At 32.6% G+C, this 22621-nt stretch overlaps 3 protein-coding genes across 3 annotated transcripts; 1 reads left to right on the forward strand and 2 right to left on the reverse strand.

The window, feature by feature from the left end:
• Nucleotides 1–1375: 1375 nt before the first annotated feature.
• On the forward strand, nt 1376–4495 carry INS49_015590 (uncharacterized protein; the record flags this gene model as incomplete). The annotated part of the gene is made up of 4 exons (XM_043176269.1): nt 1376–1384; nt 1449–1559; nt 1628–2562; nt 2614–4495. The coding sequence occupies 4 exons, from the start codon at nt 1376–1378 to the stop codon at nt 4493–4495; spliced, it is 2937 nt and encodes a 978-aa protein (XP_043019724.1).
• Nucleotides 4496–6718: 2223 nt separating this feature from the next.
• On the reverse strand, nt 6719–7970 carry INS49_015591 (uncharacterized protein; the record flags this gene model as incomplete). Its single annotated transcript, XM_043176270.1, has 2 exons — nt 6719–7513; nt 7560–7970. The coding sequence occupies 2 exons, from the start codon at nt 7968–7970 to the stop codon at nt 6719–6721; spliced, it is 1206 nt and encodes a 401-aa protein (XP_043019725.1).
• Nucleotides 7971–8913: 943 nt separating this feature from the next.
• INS49_015592 (uncharacterized protein) lies at nt 8914–9889 on the reverse strand (the record flags this gene model as incomplete). Its single annotated transcript, XM_043176271.1, has 2 exons — nt 8914–9596; nt 9883–9889. 2 exons carry the CDS (start codon nt 9887–9889, stop codon nt 8914–8916), a joined length of 690 nt encoding a protein of 229 aa, XP_043019726.1.
• Between the last annotated feature and the right edge of the window lie 12732 nt (nt 9890–22621).

Genomic DNA, 22621 nt, shown 5'->3' on the forward strand with positions numbered 1-22621 from the left:
TAAGCTGGGCACACCAGCCTGATGTTCTCTGGCGTCAATCATCGAGAAACGTAGAGAAATACATCACGCGAGACGCCGCGTGCACGAATACCATACCATCACTGTCAGAAAGCCGCGCACGAATCCGATGGTCCAGCTTGATGGGCTATCACGAACAGAAGCGACGAGCTTATCGACAGACACTCCTACCCAGGGACAGACCACAATGTGGTTCTGTTGTACAGCCGATGGCAGTACGCTGACCCCTGGGGGCGTGAACAGATCCATCCAGGTTCAAACGAGCGGATGCCATGTAGCTCTGCGAACCAAGTCTTCGGCTGACCGGCAGGCTAGACGGTGCATTGCTGTCCATCGTACTTGGGAAACACCAAGCTCGAGCCCAGGAAACGGCCACATGATGAGCCAGACAGAGTCCAACGTGGACGCCCTGTGGACAGAGGTGTGATGTGATGCACAAAGTTGATGGCTTGGACGTTTCTGTGACCTCTGAGGACCGTCTTGGCGTGAAGTAAGTATGAATCGCCCAGGCTGGCCCTTTCGGGTGATTTGACGGACGCCATGGTGGTGGTTTCCTTGGCAAGTTGCGAGAGACAAAGGAACAGAGTGGCACGATTGGGCAACTCCTGTCGATACCATGGTCGCTATCTCCCGCTGTAGATGAACCTCACGGGGGAGACATTTAGGCACAGACGCTAGGTGGACGCACAGGTCGTCCAGATTGAGGGGGGGGGGGGGGGGAGATTGTCCTCATACGTTGACCCAATAAGAACATCGTGGCGCTTGAGTGAGGCCCACTGTACCGTGCTTTTCGCAATGGTGGTCTCTGACCTCTGGCACGTCCTCGTCACCGGGCCCAAATTGTCGAGGAGTGGAAGTGGAGTGTCGACCCTACAGCACGGCGCGCCGTATGCACTGAGCTCTTGCGCATTACGGCTGTAGCCAGACTTGATAATGCCGCACAGGGCTGGCAATGAGTGTCGCTATGGGCAAGGCTGAGAAAGAAGGGGCAAATTGGTTGAAGATGTATGTTGGGTGTTCAGGTGGAGATGATCTGCCGTCTGAGGTCGCGATATTGAGCTCCAGGCACAATCCATTCTTAGCTGCAAGTGGTCGTAGACTGCCGTGCAGACAGCATGACGGCAGCAGCTAGTGGTCGAGGGACGGTCAAGGGACCCCTGTCGGTAGTGGGGCCGTTGCGACCCGCAGGCTCATCCCGAGCGCTGGCTTGCATATGACCCAGGGTCTAAGCTTCCCTGGCCTTCTCAAACAGATTCATGCATCTGGAGACAACGTTCGACGACGACCCTCGCCGCTGACAGACCAAATACCACAGATTTCGAGCACGTCGAAGCATCGGCATGCCTCTAGAGACGACATGGACTTCGTAGGTTACGGTTTCCGGCCCGCCCTCGCGCGTGGACTGTGCTTCCGCTGACACCGTTCGCCAGTGGTCGCGCCTGATTGCGAACACCCCCTTAGCCGAGAGCTCGCGACGAGAATCCGCGAAGGACCCCGTCAGACGCCTGCGGCGTTTCGAGAAGGAATACAGCCGTCTTCTGGTGCGTGCAGCTGCACATCGTCGTCTCCCACAGCAACCCTCTCCTCTGACCTGCCCTCTCCAAAACAGCAAGCATGGCGCCACTCCTCCAACCTCGCCAACGATTATGAGGCCGCCGAGGAGGTCGAGATCCGCCTGCAAGACCTCACCGATATCCTCAGCGACGAGACCCGGCGGCCCCTCCCCCACCCCTGCATCGCCTTCTCGGCCAACAAGCAGTTGTACATACCCATCGCAAAAATAGCCACCACCTCGTACAATGAATGGATCATCAAGGAGGCTGTGCTGTTCTTCGCGACCCTCGTCGAGAGCGAGGAGGAGGCGTTTGTTGAGACTGAAGCATTTGCTTCCAGTCTGACGAACCTGCTTGTTAAGATCACAGGTGCCAACAGCGTCCCCTTCGGCTCGGACACCGAGTCAAGGGTCGTCGAACTGGCCTTCAATATCACCACCAAGATCCGGCTGGAACCAAACATTTTGTCCTCGTGGTTCAAACTTCACCGCGACAGGCAGCAGGGCGAGAGAAGCCAGGACACCCGGGACAAATTTGAGGGGAGGACACAAAAACAGGACTTCCCCCTGTTCTACCTGCTGGTTGATTACATCCATCATGAGGGCAAGGTCGGTGACTTTGCGAGGACCGGCCTGCTCTACATCATCGAGGCTGCCTCCAATTCGGTCGAGCTCGAGCAGTGGATTGTAGAGAGCGATCTATCAACGCTCATGGCCACGGGTCTCGGAGCGCTTTACAGTCAGCTGAGTGGGAAGCTGGTCATAGACTATCCGTCCCACGATCTTCCCCCTATTCTCGCCCTGTCGGATTATCAGCCCCCCGTCGCGACCCAAGAGGTCATGCCGTCGACAGACCCGGGATTTCAAGCAAATCTGGAGACATTTTTATCACATCTGGTGTTCTGGCAGGACGTGCTTAATCATTGCAAGTCTATCGAAGTCAAGTCGACACTGTTGGAGCACTTCCAGATCATCTTCCTACAACAGTTACTGTATGTCGCACCCTAACTGGAGATACACGACGCCATGCTGATGCCCTACAGATACCCGTCTCTTCTAGAATCTTCCGACCTCGATGGAGGCTCGTCAGTGGCAGTTTTGACATATCTGCGCCAGATACTCGAGGCCCTGGATCATCCTGACATGATTAACCTCATTCTCCACTACCTGCTTGGTTTGCCGGATATTGAGACGTCATCACCAGAAGCCACTTCGAATTCCGTCAGTAAGGCTAGGAAAAGGAAATCGATGGATCTAGCGACAATGATGGCCGCCAAAGCCGATGACACTCTCGACCCTCTTTTGTACACCCTCGTCGATCTAATCCTCGCCTGTCTACGATCTCCCAGTCACCAGACCATACATGTCACACTTCAACTCGTGTCAGCGATCCTTAAGAGGCACCATCGATACGCTGTAGTAACGCTGATACGAACTGAGAATCTCTATGGGGATATACCACACCGCACCGTCGGGGCCCAGCAGCAGGAACTGGAATTCCTGATGTCCCTTGCTGGGACGATTGGAGGTCAAGATAACTTTGACGAGGTTTACGAAAACATCCTGAAGGACACCACATCACGACTAGAGAGCCATCCATGTTCTCTGAAGCTCACGGTGCCCAAGATAAACGTCAACAACCACAAGTTGCCCTCCGCGCCGGACTCCCTGCCAGGTGCTCCCCGGGATGTTCGGGCGCATACTATACGATCCGACGATCCGTTGTTAACCACTCTACTTGATCATTTGGAGCTATTCTTCCTCAACCCGGTCGAGACAAATCTTGGTATCACGGAGACACTGTTTGATCTTGCAATCTGTGGCTTCATGAGTCTCGAGGGCTGGCTTCTACGACATCCCGAGACCTACATCTACGACGCAGACGATGCATATCAGCCTCTATCTCCGAGAGAACAGGGTGACGATCCTCTGGATCGAGACCTTGAAAAGATGCTTGCTGAGGATCCTGAAGCACTCGATAAAATCAACAAATGCCGCCGCAGGCCAACGTGGTCTTCGTCCAATTTACCACGACTATTGAAGATACTGCAGCTGCTCTCCGACGAGGTTGCCACATACCGCGAGACGATCCCCCGGTTCCATGATCTTCTTCAGCAACGACGAGAATCCTTCCAGATTGCCGACTCTGCGTCTACCCCCATGCCCAGACGCATTCAGCCACCCTCTAGCACACCCGGTTCAGCCACACCCGCCTGGGCTCCGTCGAGTATGAACACCTCTAGGAGCGGCTCTCCTCAACGGGCAGGCGGGCTAGAGGGTTTCGCGCAGCGTATACTAAAGGACCTCAACGACCTTGGGACACCCAGTCGTTCCAACAGCCCACGCGGCCCGCACCTGGCCGTCCCAGGCGGACCACCCCTGGCAGGAGGCTTTGGGATAGGAACCCCCTCATCCGTCAACAAGGGCCCACCTGTTCCGCCCAAAGACACCTACAAGTTCGAAACGCCGACCAAAGGCGGAGGTGGACTCCACCGGCCGTTCTCCCCCGCGGGCCAACATTCTGATCAGGACCCGGTCAAGGCGAGCCAGGCCGCTGCTTTCCAAGCAGTGGACCAGCAGATACTGGCGAGGAAGGTCGGCCTCCCTGATAAGACAAAGGTCACCACCGCACCGCTCAAGCTGGGAGGGAAGATCGAGGACGAGACACCCCCGACGCCACCGGCCAAGGACGACGCACCCGGCGCAGACGCACAGAACGAGAGCGCACCAGCTGCAGACGGCGACAAAGATGACACGCAGAGCAGCGTCGCGAATGCCGACGCGCCCACGCCGCCTGAGGAGAAGAAGGTATCCGTCTCGCACGTACTCACCAACATTATCGTCCTGCAGTCGTTCCTGTTCGAGCTGGCCGCTCTGGTGCAGGTGAGGGCTGGTATCTTTGACGACGAGGTGCGGTTCATATAGGGGAAGAACACTCGAAGAATTCTCTGCCACTCCTCCCCATCCAAATTTTATCCTTTTTTGTTTTATCTGTTCATAGAACGACAAGCCATGGAGCTGTCATCTTGAAAATACCCTCGCTTTCCTGTTATTTATCTTGCCCTGCATTGCTTGATTCCTAGATGAACAGAACTTGGTGTGCGGCGCCCACTCGCTCGCGCGCACCCCCGCCCATGTTTCAGAGCATGGCGAAGCATTGTCTCGGTGTTGGTGTTGTTGGTCGGCCAGGTTCCGGTGTTGTGGCGGCTGGATCGTTTTCCGGTCCCTGCTGTGAAAAAGACGGAGGTGGAGTAGTGGTCACGTCTCATAGCGATGGGCAGGATAGGCTAGAAATTCAGCATCTTCGTTTCCCCCAGCGTATCATTGTGTAGCGGTGTCTTGAAAATGATATGGTGTTTGAATGAGTTGGCTTGGAAAGTGTTGGCTTGCTTGGTTTGTAGGTTTGCCCTTTTGGAAATTGTAAGTGGGTTCCTGAGGCAAACTTGGTTGATCCCTTAGGATAAGCGCTTGGGGATTAGATCCCATGGGAAATCCTGAACACCGATCTCCCAGGAAACTCACTGTATATGTGTGCTTCGTCTACATCACCAGTGAGCAAGATTTTAGGAGCCCTGACATCCTTTCCTTTCACGAACGCGAGCAAAGATGCCTTCAATTACGTGTGGAGCTCCCCTGATGATGCACAGTCTAACGTGTTTGCAATGACTGACCGTCACAAGCACACGGCATCGTGTCTTGTTTGACATCATGTCGCTCCTACACCCAAACACTCTTGTGGAACTCAGTCATCATGAAAGACATATTATGGACTTATCCCTCTGCAATGGATTCAAATTCGACTTGCACTCCAGTCGGCTATCGTATTCAATACGACCAGGACGTCCCAAATACCTACTTTCAAAAGGATATACCTCTACGCAGTAATGTCAGAGAATATACTCTCTTATCATGAATCTTTAAAGGACTACCACGCCCCTACGCTTCTGAGTCAGAGCATACAGCCCACATGGGCGACGCAACAGTCATGCTCGTTGCAGTGCTTGTCCCTTGCCTTCTCATCACCCTAGCGGTATCCATGATCCTCTATCGTGGTTTCTACAAGGATTGGATGTACAGATGTCTCCGTTCTAGACCCGGGGCTAACAGCAATCCCTCAGAGCAGCAGCAGCAGCAACAGCAGCCAGGCCAAAATGATGACATGAGCAACGGCCATCAAAGTGCAGATGTCGAGGCACTTCGAGAACAGGGTAGTCCCAGTGTAACATTTTCACCTGCGAAGCCCCTGCTTTCCTGGGCTGTGCGGTGACGTGGTGGAAGGCGAGTTCGTTCGTCTTGATACTTCAAATGTTGCCTGCTGAGAGGGATTCACGTGGTTTTGACGGACCGAGGATGGAGGAAAAGAAGGCAGTTTTGAGGTAATGAACGAATTTTCTGCTCCTTCCCGAGGCTGTTTTCGCCCCAGTGACGCACACTTCATATTCGCCTCGCGCTGCTGGACAAGATCACGAGCAGGGCGGCCCAGATTTGCTTGGTCGTGTCGATCAATCACTACTCTGAAAATCCCTGTTCCTCAACAATGAGATTATCAAAGCTCAAATATTCATGAAGAATCCTCTCGGTGCCCATTTATGTCGGACCGTCTCATGTACACAATTTTGGTTCAACGTTGCAGCATCTCTTCGGTTGTCTAATCTTCGGGCATGAATGGGAACCCTGTATGTATGGCTTGTGGGTATGGACCAATAGCTTGGCGGGTTACCTAGCAAATATCTCTCTGATTTTGCTTTCGAGTGTTCAATCATGTCGCGTTCTTTGACTAATATCACATCGGTCTTGAAGACGTGTGACTATCAAATTGTCTACCTGCGTACCTGGTATGGTATGCCATTCTGCCGCATCTATTCTTCTTATGCGCTCCCTCATATGTCCTTCAATACTGGCTGTGTTCTGGCGAGAAGCCCGGCTCAAAAGAATCCACATGATTCCATCTCCACCATCACTCTCTTAGGTCTGTCTCCCCGAAAGCCCCAAACGCCTTTGCAAGTGATCGAAAACTGCAATAGCAACCAAAAATCGAACCAAAAGAACAAAAATGATCCACCAAAAGATTGGCTACGCAAACGTGCCGAGAATTGGAGTCGAACTCCGCGGTGAAGGTATCGTTTCAGACTCGGAAGTTTCGTCCGACTAAGAAGTATCATCATCTCCGAGAAGGGTAAGTGCTGCAAGAGCCAGTGCATCCGTGCCCGTGAGCAAAGTCGGCCGGAGCACAGGGGCATTGTAGGGTGAGTCGTTGAAAGGAACATGGCGAATAAGCTCAGCAAATTGAGAGGGTTCGCGTGCCGACGGCGCTCGTCGCCCAAGGTGCCACATCACGTAAGGAATGCCATGCGGTGCTGCGAGCCTGGAGAAGTCATCGCAGGCCAGAGAAAGCGGAGCCCTGGGGCGGGTCTTGTCTTCCCCGAAGTGTTTGCCGAATGCTTGCTGGAGGTCCTCGGCGAGGCTGGCGTTGTTCAGGGTGAGGGGCGCGCGGGAAAAGATCTCGACCTCGGGCGGGTGTTTGACCCCGGCACCGCGGCACACTTCTTTCGCCTTGGGGCCGATCGCTCTGAGGATGTACTGGCGGATGTTCTCATTGTCTGTCTTGACGTCCAGCACCAGGTCCACATGGCTCACCGAGTTCTGACCCGGACGTCCCGCGTGAATCTCGTCGACGGTAATGTGGGCGTAACGATCATTACTGTGAGCCAGTTGTTCCAATTCGCCAACCAGATCCGAGGCCAGGGCAACTAATTTGGCATTGTGTTGAGGGTTGGCCTGACATCCAAGCGAGCAGTACAGCTTGATCCTGACGGTATCCGCAGACATGAGAGCGGGACCTTGTAGAACGTTGACGTGTCCGGCGGGAAAAGGGCCGCTGTGCTGGCCAAATATCGCATCGGGCACCGGGGCGATGTTGTACAAGCCATTTTCCACCATAGCCTGTGCGCCCCCCGGTGTGTACCGTGTCGGGCTGAAAGACCACCACCAGAGTCCCCTGCCAATGCTCCGAAGCGTCTCTCATGAGGGTCGCAGCCGCCAGCAAGCTTGCCATGTGCAGATCGTGGCCGGCGGCATGCATCACAGGCTGCTCCTGGCCCCAGATATCCTTCATCATCTTGTTGCAGGCATACGGCAGGCCTGTAGCTTCCTTGATTGGGAGGGCGTCGAGTTCAGCCCTCAGCATGACGCACCGGCCTTCGCCGTTGCGAAGCACGCCGACCACGCCGTTTCCACCCACGCCCTCGGTGACATCAAATCCCAAACTGGAGAGATAATCCGCCATCTTTCGTGCGGTTTGTGTCTCCATCTTTGACAGCTCGGCATTCTTGTGTATCGACTGGTATATGGCCTCAAACTCTCCGAGGTTGGGCCTGAAGTGGTGCACGATGTTGGACATTGTTCAGTTCGTCAACTGGAAGAATATTGTATGTAGAAGGTGATTGGAGATGGAATTTGGCGTCCAATGAACGGGAAGTGCAAAGCGTAATTAGATGCTGAGACACTTGCGATTGACACGTTTTTGGAGGTAAGCAACAGAACAAGCGACGGCGCGGACATGGGAAGCTTTTATAGCAGATTAGTGCACAGAGATCGGATTCGATGACAAAGTCGAAACGGTGATCGAGAGAGTTTGCGAGTCACACTTTCTCTCCAGATTCACGTGGTCGTAACAGCGATTGCTGAGCCTGGCCGACAGGTTTGCAATCAACTGGTGATAATTATTCCTAGTTAGCTCTGAGTCACTGGCCCAGAGGACCTGAGCAACAGGCCCCCACTGGTTCCTGCTCTCATGGAGTGCACCCAAACACTGGAATTCCAAAATTGCTGGGTACCTATAGCATCGACGTGGAAGCAGAGGCACTGAAAGCAGACACTCAAGTGCCTCTCGACTTCTCTTGAGACCAGGAGGGCATGCGAGGACACTGGTCATACATCTCCCAAGACATGTACCGCATCCCACGTGCCGATGAAATATAGACTGGACAGTGCCAGCATGCCGTACATGGGCGATGACGCAGATGGAGAGAGAATATGTGGGTTGAGAGTTCGTTGATAGACGTACTACTTATGCTGCTCTTGAACTCTCCTTCTCACCTGCAGACATACGTGTACCGTGCAAAACCTTTACTCGTCCAGCAATTTATAATTGAGCATGATCAAGAAACAAGTTGATGCTTACATAACTATTTGATATAGAAATACCGACTCTTCGCGTTGGAAACATGGCCGACTTCTGACGTGTGAACGCGTGATGCTCATCTCCGCCTCTTTGACTGGAAACCGAAATAAAATAAAATATAAAAAAAAATTCATCATCACATCCAAAAACACAATTTCCTTCATGCATTGCCCTCTCGAATATCACGCTCCATCCGCATCTGATACAACGAAACAGGCCGGACCACCTGCGCCTCGAGCCCCAGGTGATGAATCGCGTCACCGTGGAACCTGATCTTAGCATCCATCACCTTCTCCTTCACAACCACGAGCCCGCCGCGGCGATACATATTCGCAACAGTCTCCCAGGCCTGGATGACATCTTCCCCCAAGGCGAGGTCCCACGTTCCCCTCCAGCTGATCCCAGCCGTCCGCCCGCGCCGTGCGGACCGGTACCTGAACAAGCCCGCGAGGCCCTCCCGCCCGTTCCAGATCTCCATCGTCTCGAGCTTCGGCATCCGGCGGGCCGCGGTCGCGGCCGCCACGAGCATGCCGTCGACAGCCCCTGAATCCGCGTCGGGCGCGAGCAGCCTCGAGGTAAGCGCGAGCGTGGTAAGGTTCGGCCACGCCCACGAGGGCTCGCGGGAGGCGCCGAGGAACACGTCGCTGGCGTCGACGATGAACGCCCCCGACAGGTGCTTGAGCCTGAGGCTGGCGCGGCCGACTGACCGGCTGACGATGGGAGGCGCAGTCCGGAGGGGCTCGCAGTACGGGAGGTTGGGAGGGTACCGCTGGTCGAAGTTCTCGAAGACGACGAGTCTCTCCACATTGTCGAGAGCGGGATGAATGAAGAAAAGTTTATGTGCTGTACCGAAGATGAGGGTTAGCAGGTGCTTAGATGTCAACACCACCCCCAACAAAAACAAAGAAAACGACAAGAAGAAGAAAATCGATGAAACGGATTCCGCCAAGAGGGACTGGAGAGTAGAAGGGTCGTCACAACTGTTGCACGCACATCCCTAACCCTGGTTTGCGACCACTTTCTAAAATGCTTAAATAGTTAAATTTCTTTTATTTCTTCCTTTTAAACTACTCTTAAGAGATAAATGCTTTTATAATTATGCTTTTAAACCCCTTATAATACTTATAACCTTCCATAATTATAAGCTTAATTTATATAAAATAATCTTTCCTTTTTATAAGTTATAAATAAATTATATAAAATATATTTTAATTATATTTATTTTATATTATTTATTTCTTTTTATTTTTAAATATATATTTATATAATAATTATAAATACTTTTTTAAACCTTATTAATTAAGTAATTTATTTAAATATTTAATTTTTTTTTTACTTAATTTATTATATTATAATTTTATTATTAAATTAAAAGGTATTAAAAATTTATAAACTTTAATATATTAAATATAACCTTTATTAAATAATTAAATATAATTTTAAAATTAAATTCTTAATTTATATAATATAAAAAGAAAAAAAGAAATATTTAAAAAGTTTTATATAATAAATATTAAAAGCATTTAAATAATAATAAGCTTTTAAAAAATAAAATAATATTTATTTTATTTTTTCTTTTATTTTTTAATAAATTAAAAAAGAAATATAATTAATATCTTTAATAATAAATTGCTTTAATTTTTAATAAGGCAATTAAATTTAATAAAAGATAAAAAATTTAAAAATAAATATAAAAAATGATATTTAACTTAATTTTCTCCTTATATTTAATTAAAATAATAAATATAAAATAATTTTTTATTTAATAAGTAATTTAAAATATTAAAAATAATCTTATATTTTTAAATTAAATATAATAAATACTTTTTAAATTTAATATTAATAATACTTAAAAAATGTGGTTATGGGCATGCTATAGGGGCACAGCAGCACTGGGCACAGCAGGCACTATGGGCAATTAGCACTAAAGTACCGGCAGGCAGAGGTTACATGCGGCAGCACGTAACCACCCCTAAATAGTTTATAGCCAAAGGGAGGTTCTGCAGCTTATAGCCGCAAACCTCTCTCCTTTTAAATAGCTAATTTAAATATAATTAATTTACTATTAATTAATATACATTAACCCAGCTAACATTAATTAATAATTACCTATAAGTAATTATAAATAGCAAAATAAGCAAGTAATAAATTTATATTGCCATTAATTAAGCGGTAATTATTAATAATAAGAATTATTATAATTAAGTTGCAATATTTATGCTAAATAATTAATATTAATATTATAAAGATAAGCAATTATTAATAATAAAACCCTACTTAATTAAGTATTAATAATTATATTATAATTAAAATTAATAAGAAGAAATTAATAATGCCTTAACCTTCTTATTATAAAGATTTAACTTATTAATTAATAAATTTTTAATAATGCCTTAAATTTATTAATTATATAATGCATTTTATTATATAATTAATACTAAAAGTATTTATAATTACTTTACTTTAATATAAATAATAATTTATATTTACTTAAGTTAATAAATATTTTTTAATAAATACTTTTTTATTATATAATTAATACTTTTTTTTTATGCTTTAAAATAACCTTAATATATCCCTTTAATTACCTTCTTTTTTTTTTCTTTATATATAAATTACCTAAATATTTTAATGGCTTAGCAAAATAGCTAAATTTAATAATAATGCTAAGGAAATACCCTTAAATATTAATAATACTTTTATATAAGAATTTTAATTACTTTTTAACCTTAATAAAAGGTTTTAAAGTTAATAAGTTAATTTTAGCTATTAAGATGAATTAATAATAAAGGTAAATAGCATAATTAATTAAGTAAATGCTGTTATTCTTAAGTTTATAAAGGAAATAATAAGATGCTAAGATATAAATAATAATTTATTTTAATGCTTTATAAAAAACTTTACTTCTTAAAATATAATAATATTTAAAAAATTAATTATTATTTAAAATTTTAAAAAATTCCTTTAAAAAAAAGGAGTTAATATTAAAGGAAGCATTAATAAGTAATATATTAACCTAAAAGTATTGCTTATATATAATAAGTATTCTTTATAGCAAGAAAAGGAATTATATAAGGTAATTAATATATATAAACTCTTTAAGTTTTATACTTAATGGCTTTAATCTTAAAAGCTAAAAATAGCAAATACTTAAAAAATACTTATTATTTAAGAGATTTAAAAAACCTTAGCTTTTAACATAATTTTATTATTTATAGCTTTTACTTCTTTTTATTAAAACTTAAAGCAATTAATTTTCTTTATTAAAAATAATAAAGGATTTTAAAAATTATAACCTCTTTATCCTTAATTATTTATAAAATTAAGATAAAACTTTATTTAATTAACTTCCCTATAATAAGTATTATAATTATCATTTTATAAAAAGAAAACCCTTAATTAATTAAATATAAGGGCTTCCTTAAAATATTAAGAAATATCATTTTAATAAAGATTAAGTTTATTAAAATACTTAGAAACTTTATAATTTAGGGAATAATTTATAAACATTTTCCTTAAGGAGTTAATAAAGATTTTATATTTAATATTACTATTTATTATAGCATTAAAACCTTTATAAGCATATAATTTATATTAAAACTTACCCTTTTAAGAAATAGTAAATAATTTTTTTAATATTAATAATAGTATATAATTTAATAAGATATAGGATAAAAATAAGAATTAAGGTAGTAAATTATATAATTTATTAAATAATAAGATAAGGATTTTCCTTAATATTTGCTAAATAATAAATATTAAACTTAAATAATTTTATGTAATATTTCCCTTAATTTTTAAAAATTATGCCAAAATTTATTATATTTATTATATTAATATAAAGTTCTTTATTTATAATATATACTTAAAGCTTAAAGCTTATTTTAATATAAAGATTAATTATTAATAATATTTTTATAATTAAATCTTAATTATATTTAACGGAATGCATATTAACTTAAAGAATATTAATAAGCACTTTTAAAAGGTTTTTATTATAATATTTAATAAATTATAACTATATTAATAAGCACTTAACGTACTTTATTAAGGAAATAACTTCTTATAAATAATGGTTATTTGCGCTTATATAGGTATACTAGAATTATAATATGTACTTTTTAATTTTAAATATTTATATAAATTATTATTTTTAGGATTAAGATCTTTTCTTAAATTTAATTTTTAGTGCAATGCTAATTAATATTATAATAAAGATAATTAAAGTGCTAATAATAAGGGAAACAAAGCATATTATATTAATTGCTAATATAAAGATAATAAGCCGTTTAGCTATGATAAATATAGATGGAAAGGCTTTAGCTATAGTAACTTTAATTAAAGTAACTTTAATTAAGGTAACTTTAATAATAATAACTTTCATCCTTAATATAACTCTTATTATAGCAGCTAATATAATACTTTAAGAAATAAAAAATATTATGTTTATAGCAAAATTAGTTATTAATTTTTAAATTACTTATTAGCAAAGCATTGGTAATGCCGTAATTAATATTTTATATAGGTAAAGTATGTTAATTATAAGGCTATTAATATTAACTATACTACATTTCTTATAAAGTATAAGGAACTTAATATAAGAATTACTTTTAATAAAAAAAAGAATAATTATAAGGATGGTATAATATATTATTAAACCATTATAAACAATGTCTTTCTTTATAATTTCTTCTTAAAAAATATAATTACTAAGGAGGATAATATTAATAAAGATAAAGAAAATATAATAATTACTTTTGCTTTTGCTTTTTAATTTACCTTAACCGGAAGATATGCTTATACTTAGTTTTAAGGCATTATCCTTAATATAGGTGCTGCAATTTTCTTTATAATAAAATATAAATAATACCTTGCTTTTTAATATAAAGACCCTTTTATTTAGCTTAATAAGGAATTATAAGCTTTTTCTTTAAGAATGGTAATAATAAAGGTTATAATTAGTTTGATTATCTTTTATATTATTAAAAAACATACCCCCTTCTTGCTTTATATAGGAGATATGGATAAGTTATATATTTATTTATAAAACATAATAAATAAACTAATTTAATGGCAGTTAAATAGCTTTAAAAAGATATTTTTAATTACTTAAAAGTAGGGATACCTATAATATTTTCCATATACCCTTATTACGTTCTTTATGGAGAAAAAACTATATTAATTACATTAATATTTTAAATACCCATTAGTTAAATGTTTTAACCACTTATTAAAGAACGCTAAATATAATATAAAGGCAAAGACTTTAAAGATTATTATAAAGTTTTGCTATTACTGCCAACTTTATAGTTTTATTTTATAAAGATTTAAGTTTACTTTAAAAAATAATTATAACTTTAATTATAAAATTATTATTAATATTATATATCTTTTTAAAAATAAGCCCATTTTTTATATTATTAATTTAATAATAATATTTTAAGTAGTTTAATTTCTTAAGTTATTTTTAATTAAAAATATATAAAAGGCATTATGTAAGTATTAAATTAATATTTATTTTAGCCCTCTTAATTAGATTTTTTATAATATTAATATAAACTTTATATTTACTAAGTTTTAAAGAATAATATAAGTAATGGGAATTGTTTATAAATAAGTTTTAATAAAAGCTTATTAATTTATTAATAAGGTTAAATATTATTATGCTCTTTTTTAAAGAGCATTTAATATTTTATATGCTAAGTTAATTACTACTTATATAAAAAAGGTTATTCTTTAAATAATAATAAAGGCTGTTAATAATACTTATAGCCCTTAAGGGATTATATTTATATTGCTTATTTTTAAAGCTTATTTATATTTTATAAAAAACTTAGCTCCCACCCCTTTAATATAAAAGCAAGCTAAAGCTATTAAAATAATAATAAAGTCTTTAAGGAAAATAAATATTAAATAATAAGTAAATATAGCTCTTAATACTTATAATAAACTTAATATTATAAAAACCTTTAGTTTATTATTATAAAGTAATATAAGAGTATAGTAAGAGAAAGATAAATAGTAAGGCTTATATAAACTTCTTATTATTAATAGTTATAACCTTACTTTAGATTTTCTAAATAGCTTAATAGTCTTTTAATTTATAATAGTATAGCCATATTATTATAATAAGATAAAGGATGCCGTGATTTAAACTTTATAGCTAGATAATAATTTACGATATATTATATACTTTAAGCTAAATCTTTTAAATATGCGCTTAAATCCTTTGAAATTAAGGTAATAAGAATAACCTTTAAGAGCAAAGAATAAGCTAAAGACTTTTGCTAAGATGTTTTTAGCATAAATATTTATTATTTAAGCATTTCTTAGTTAAATATTTATTATATAATATAAGAAAGATAATTATAAACTTGCGTTAAAGCTTTAATAGGATGGTATAATTATTATACTTAAAGATTTATTTAAGAAATTTAACTATAAGGAAGTATTAAACTTAATTAAATGCAGTGTTTTTAAGTTTATGCTTTATAATAAAAAGATATATAGCAGCATATAACTCTTTAAGTTTTAAATGATATGTAAAATTAAGGGTAAGATTAAAAAGCCTTATAAAAAGTTATGCCTTATAATAGCTAATTATAATAATTATAATAAAAAAGAGATTTTTACTTAATTCCCTATTATTTAATGGTTAAGCTAATAACTTTTAATTGCTTTAGTATTATTTCTTATTTAATAAGGAATGCATGTTAAGCTTTAAAATATTATTTAAGCCTATTTATAATTAAAGTTAAAGCTTAAATATATAATACTTATAAGGTTATTGCTAAAGATTTATAATAAGTATTCCCTTAACATTATTATGCATATTATTAAACCTTTATATAGCATTATTAAGTTTAATATATATTAATAAATAATATATTATAAATATTATTATAAGGAATTAAGCATGGTTATCTTTGCTTATAACCTATATTTCCTTATCTTAAATAATAATGCAAAGAACTTTAGCATTATGGCTATATAAATAAATAATACTTTCTTTATTATTACTTTAATATTTTTAATAATAAAGAAAGAAAAGATTAAAAAAGCAGATATTTAATGCAAGCTAAAGATAATATTTATCCTTAAAATAGCACTTAACTTTAATAGCATAAAAATCATTATTATAAAGGATGGTATTATTAATATACATTAAAAGGGTTAGAGTATAAAAATTACCCTTATTTAAATTACCTTTCTTAATTAAAAATAATAATATATTAAGTAATAAGCTTATAGTGTTTATTTAGCTTTTATTTATTAATTAAAAGCTGCGTTTAACTTATTTATAGCTGCTTAAATTATTAATTTAAGTAAAGAAAATTATGCTAAGCTTAATAAAAAGCTTTAATGATAAATTAATTATTTTAAATGCAGTATATAATATATATTACTTAACTTAATTATAGCTAAACTGCTTATTTTTATTAATAGTTTTTTTGCTAATAACTAAGATCTTAGCTCTTAAATAAGCTTTATTATTACTCTTATTAATAAAACTTAAGGTAATAGCTTTATAAAATTAAATATTTATAGCAATATTATTTATTAATTCTTTATTAAATACAAGAAAGTTATTAAAAGCGTTTTAGCTTTTAAGATTTATGGTATGGTCCATGGATTTAATATGGGTATTATTTTAGCAGCCACTTTACATTAAATCACTACTTATTTTAGTATTAATGTTATTCCTTTTATAATTTATATAAATTTATATTCTTTATATAAGTATTTAGTTAAACTTAGTATAATTAAAGAGAAATGCCTTATAATTAACTTAATGGCACTTTAATAATTATATAAAAAACACGAAATCTTTAAAATTTAATGGATTATTAATAATTGCAACTTAATAAATACCTTTATAAAAAGTATGCTAAATAAAATTCTTAAGCAGCTTATAAGTATTAATAAAATTATAATTAAGATATAAAAATATATTAATTAAGGATAATTATTTACTTAAGTAAGAGGAAAAGGTATATTAAGGCTTAATGCATTATTTATTACTAGGGAATATATTTAAATAAAAGTTAATAAAAGTTAATAAAAGTTAATAAGTTAAGTTAATTGCAAATAAGATTGCAAAGAAAAGATTGCCAGAGTAATTTAGTCTTTGCTTTTATTTAGCAAAAGTATATAAAATTAATAAAAATTTAAATCTTCCTTTTATTAATTAATTATAAATTACCTTAAGGAATAACATAATATGGCTTATATTTAAAATTACTTCCCTTTTAAAGGCAAACCTTATAACTAAGATTTTTATAATAATGCCTATATATTAAGGGTTTTAGGTAATAAGAGTTATTATTATCTTACGGGTACTTAAGTTGCCAGCTTATGTTTAATAGGCGTTCCTAGTTAAATTTCGCGGTTTAATACCTGCATACTAATCTTATATATGTTTTTATTTATTAACTTAATTAACATTAAATAATTTCTTAATAGTTCCTTGCATTTAACTACTCTTCTTTATTTAAATACCTTATTCGCTAACCTTTATAACTTATCTTACCTATCCTTCCTTTATAGCTAATTAATCTTTATTTAATTATAGAAATTAAGTATAATTAAGCTTAAGCTAAATTAAATTAAGGTATGTTATAAGCTAAAGATTAAATAATAATACTATTAATTTAAGAGTTCGGTTTAGTCTTTGTTTAATTTAAGCATTATAAGTAATAAAAACATAAGTTTATAAAATGCATTATAAATAAAATATTTATATAATAAAAATAATAATTTATGCTTTATTAATTAATATAATTAAGATAATTTGCTATGCATAATTATTAAAATAACCTTTATTTATTAATTACGCACTTTAATGAAACAATTAACCTTTAACCCCTTAATAATAACTTAAGCCTTTTTATATACCTGCCTTTTATAAGCACTTAATATAATTAAATAAGCGCATACCTTTAAATTAATTTAATTAATTAATAAATCTAAACTTAGCAGCTTTAAGTTTAATTTAATTTCTTTTTCTTATATACTTTTTAAAGGCATATATTAATTACTTAATTAAAGATTGCTAATATAATTATAAACATGCCATAAAGGCATAATAGCACTAAGCATAACAGGCATTATGAGTAATTAGCACTAAAATACCGGCAAGCAAAGGTTATATGCAGTAGTATATAACTACCCTTAAATAATTTATAGCTAAAGGGAGGTTTTGCAGCTTATAGCTGCAAACCTCCCTCCTTTTAAATAGCCAATTTAAATATAACTAGTTTACTATCAACCAACATACATTAACCCAGCCAATAAAAAAAGTAAAAAAACTAAGTATTAAATTATAATAATAATATTAAAACTTTATAAATTTATATTTATAAGCTTATATTTATAACTTACTTAAGATTAAGAAATTTATTAATTTAAATAATTTCTTATAAGTAATTATAATATATTAAAAACAAGCCACTTAAATAAATAAAGGATAAGTTTTATTAAATCCTCTTAAGGATAACTTAAGGAGGAGCTTTAATGTAATAAAGAAGGAAAATAGGAATAAAAGGGAGTTAGAAAAGGGAAAAAAAGTAAGTATTTTAAAAATTCTTAAAAATAAAAAAAGCTTAATTAAAGTATTAAATATATAAGAAAAAAAAAGAGTTAATTTTTTTAAGAATATTTAAAATAAGCATAAAAGCTAGCTTTTTATAGCTAGCCGGAATTTAGCATAATACCATTTCTTATATATTTTCCTGCCCTTATTAATATACCCCTTTTTAAGCACTTTGTAATAAATATTATAAAAATTATTAAAATAAGACCTTACTATCTTTAATTAAGCTTTTAAGTTTTAAAATTTATCTTATTATAATCTTAATTATTATTGCCATTTTTAATCCCTTATTTATTTATCTTATTATAGCTTTTACTTTTTTATAAAAGCTTTAAACATTCTTAAGATTTATTTAGCAATATATTTATTAATTATATCTTCTTAACTATTAAAGTTTAATTTAATAGTTAACATTAATATAATTATTAAAGATTTAAATACCTTTATAAAATAAAAAATAAACTTATTCTTTTTTTTAATTATTATATTAAGCATAATATATTAGCTTTATTAACTTTCGCTTTTGCTTTTTATAAAGCTTTTGCTTTTAAATCTTATATCTTATATTTAATTACTTAGCTAGCTTACTTATAAGCCTTTTAAATTATCCTTAAATAAACTTTATTATTACTTTAATTACTTAAAGTTAATTAATATGCTTTAAGTTTTATTTATATTTATTATTAAAAAAGGTAAGTAAGAAAGATTCTTATATATATTAAAATAAGCATTTTTTATTAATTTTAAAATATTTTATAATATAATACTTAAGTTAAAGGCTTATTTAATTAAAGTTATACTTAGTTAATTTTAAGCTATATAAAAGTTTATACTTTATTATATATTAAATATTTAAAATTAAGTTATTAAATTAATTTATATTAAAGGTATTATTTCCCTTATACCTTTCTTTTAATTAATAATAATTTTAATATATTGCAATTTAAATAGCTATTATTAAATAATTTCCTTTTATAATAAAAGCTTATTTCTTACTTTAATTACTTTTATATTATTAATCTTAATAAAGAGAATTAATATAAGTATTTAAATAGCTTTATTAATTCCATTAAGCTTTAATTAAATAATAAATATTTAAGTAATAATATTAGCAATAGCTTTAGGTATTTTAAGATATATAGTTTTAATTAAAGCAGCTTTAGCTTAATCTTATATCTTTTAATTATTCTTTCCTTAATTTTTCTTAAAGTAATTTTTAATAAATTTAATAATATATTACTTATAAAATACTTTATTAATTTATTTTAATTTAAGTATAAACTCCTTATTAAAATCTTATATTTTATTTTTTAAAGCAATTATTAAATATTTATAAATAAGCACTTTAGCATTTTTATTTATCTTATTATTCTTATTTCTTAATATAAAACTATTTTATAATAAGTAATAATTATTAATTTTATTAAAAATTATTATTATATAATAATTAAGTATATAAATAAGCATAATAATAAATTTATAATCCTTTATTAATTTCTATTATTAATATTTTATAAATAGGAATTAATTATAATGCAAAGGTTTTTTAAGCAAGAATATAATATTTTAAAAGTTAAGAAGTTGCTAAATTATAAAAATTATAATATATTAAGTTTTTAGTTTTTTATATTTATAAAGCATTCTTTTTATATTAAAAAAATTAAGAATAAAGAAAGCTTAATATTACTTTATTAAATTTATTAACTTAATTAATTTTCTTAGCTTAAAGTAAAGGTTAATGCTTAAAAAGTATTTTTATATTATTTTTATAAACTTATTATTAAATGCTATTTATTTTATATTAAAGAATAATAAATAATTAAAAGTTTAAGTTTATTAAATATTATTTAAGTAAACCTTATTTATAATAATTTTTATTTTAAAAGAATTTTTAAAAAAATTAATACTTACTTTTTAAGCAAAGTTTTATTAATTTTTTATATATTTATAATATTTAAAAATTATAATGCTTTATTAAGTAAGTTTTTAAAGTTATTAAAATAAAAAAGTTTTATAATTATTAATATAAGATTATTCTTTCTTAAAATAATAAATTTAATTATTAAAATTAAGGTATTAAAGTCTTAAGGTACTTTATAGCGTAAGGGTAATTAAGATTACTTTTTTACTTTACCTTTTTAATTAAAAAATATCTTAACTTTTAATTATAAAGAAAAAAGATAAAGAAAATAGTTAATAAAATAAAGGGTATATAATAAAAGTTAAGTAATAAAAAAGGAAAGTATAATAATAAAAAGAGTTTTATATCTTTAAAAATTATTATATAAGTAATTAAAATAAAGAGGGTTGGAAATAAAAAAGAAATATAATTAATATTTAATTATAGCTTAAGGTAGCTTTTATAAATAATTATTGCTTATTCTTAAATAAGAATTAAATAAGAAAAAAGATTAATATATTAAAAGTATACTTTTATTAAAATAGCTAAGTAATAGCTAATCTTTAATATTTAATTAATAATAATATAAAGGTAAAAAGAAAAAGAAAAAAGAAAAAGATAAGAAAAAAGCTTAGCTATAAATAAATAAGTATAGCAATGCATATAAGTTTAAAGTAATAAAAGCTAATAATTTATTACCCTTAAGTTAAATAATTGCATTAATTAAAAGGAAAAAGTAATAAAAAGGCTTATAAGTTATTATTAAAAGCCATTAATTTATTATTTTGTTAATAATTAAAATAAATAAAATATATAATTTTTTATTTTTTTTAAATAATAGCTAATTGCAAAGTATACCCTTTTTAATTTATAAGTTTATTAAGTATAAATTAAAATAAATTACTTAATTAAAATTCCTTTATAATGGAAAGATAAATAACTTTTTTATAAATAAGGAATTAAAGATAAGTAACCCCCTTTTAAGTAATAAATTAACCTTAATTAAAAGCAAGGTAGTAAATTATTTCTTTTAATAATAAGGTAGCTTATTATTAACATTGCTTACTTTCTTTTATTATAGCAACTTTATATATATAAATTTCCTTTCTTTTCTTAAGTTCCTTTTTTTTCCTTTTTCTTTTTAATATCCTTTTAATTTTAATTAGCCTTTAAGTTAAATTAAAATTAAAGCAAAATATTATAATCCTTTTATTCTTAAATATTTTTTTATAATAATATTTTTATTAATAAATCTTTTTTAATTAAGGTTAAAAAGTTTAATGCAAAAGGATTCCCTTTTTTCTTTTTAAGCTATTTATTATAACTTATAAATTAAGTAAGTTTTAATTAAAAGCATTTATACTTTTTTTAAGTTAAAAGGCATTTTTAATAAAAGTTAATTTATTAAAACTATTCTTTATAATGCTTTTATAAAAGATATTTATATATATAAGATTATTAATATTAAATAAAATTAATACCTTACTTAATAACTTATTAATCTTACCTTTTAAAAGATAATTAAAAATTATTTAATAAATTTCTTAATAAGCTATAAAAAAAGTAGTTTTTAAATAATATTAAGAATTTAATTAAAAGCTATATAAATATTATTATTATTAAAAAAAGCAATAAAGCTTTTTATAAAAAATATATAATAATAATATATAATTACTTTAATTATTATTATTAAGCAGCTTTGCTTATAACCTTTTATAACTATTAAAACGCTTCCCCTTATAAGTATTACTTAAAGCATATAAGTTATAACTTTTCCTTAATTATAAATAAAAACGTTTTTATTATAATTCCTTTTTTTAATTATTACTCCTTATATAATTTTTATAATAATGTTTATATTAATTATATTTATTATATTAAAGGATTTAATTATATCTTTAATAAATATAATAATATAAAAAAGGTATAAAAAATAATAATAGCTAAGTAAGTAAAGTTTAAAAATATATTTAGCTTTAAGATTATTATTAATAAAATAGCATAGCTTAAAGGAATAATTAGCTTTAATATTATTTAAAATAAGAAAATTAGCATTATTTAAGGTTAATAATCGTAACTTTATAATATAAAATTTTTATTATGTTAATTATAGGAATAAGTTTTTAATAAGGGTATAAAAGGTAATTAAAATTAAAAGGAAAGAAAACTTAAATAAATTAAATAATTAAATATTTTTAATTATAAAAAGGTTTTAAAATAAGTAAAGTAAAATAATAAATAAATATATAATAACTCTTTGCAATATATTTTTTAAAAATTTAATATCTTTATTTTAAAAATTAAATAAGGTTTAATTAAAGATAAATAAGTATAATGCATAAAAAAGAAATGCAATATTATAATATAATAAATATA

This window comes from Diaporthe citri (assembly GCF_014595645.1).
Source record: "Diaporthe citri strain NFHF-8-4 chromosome Unknown scaffold_9, whole genome shotgun sequence".
NCBI classification, from domain to species: domain Eukaryota; kingdom Fungi; phylum Ascomycota; class Sordariomycetes; order Diaporthales; family Diaporthaceae; genus Diaporthe; species Diaporthe citri.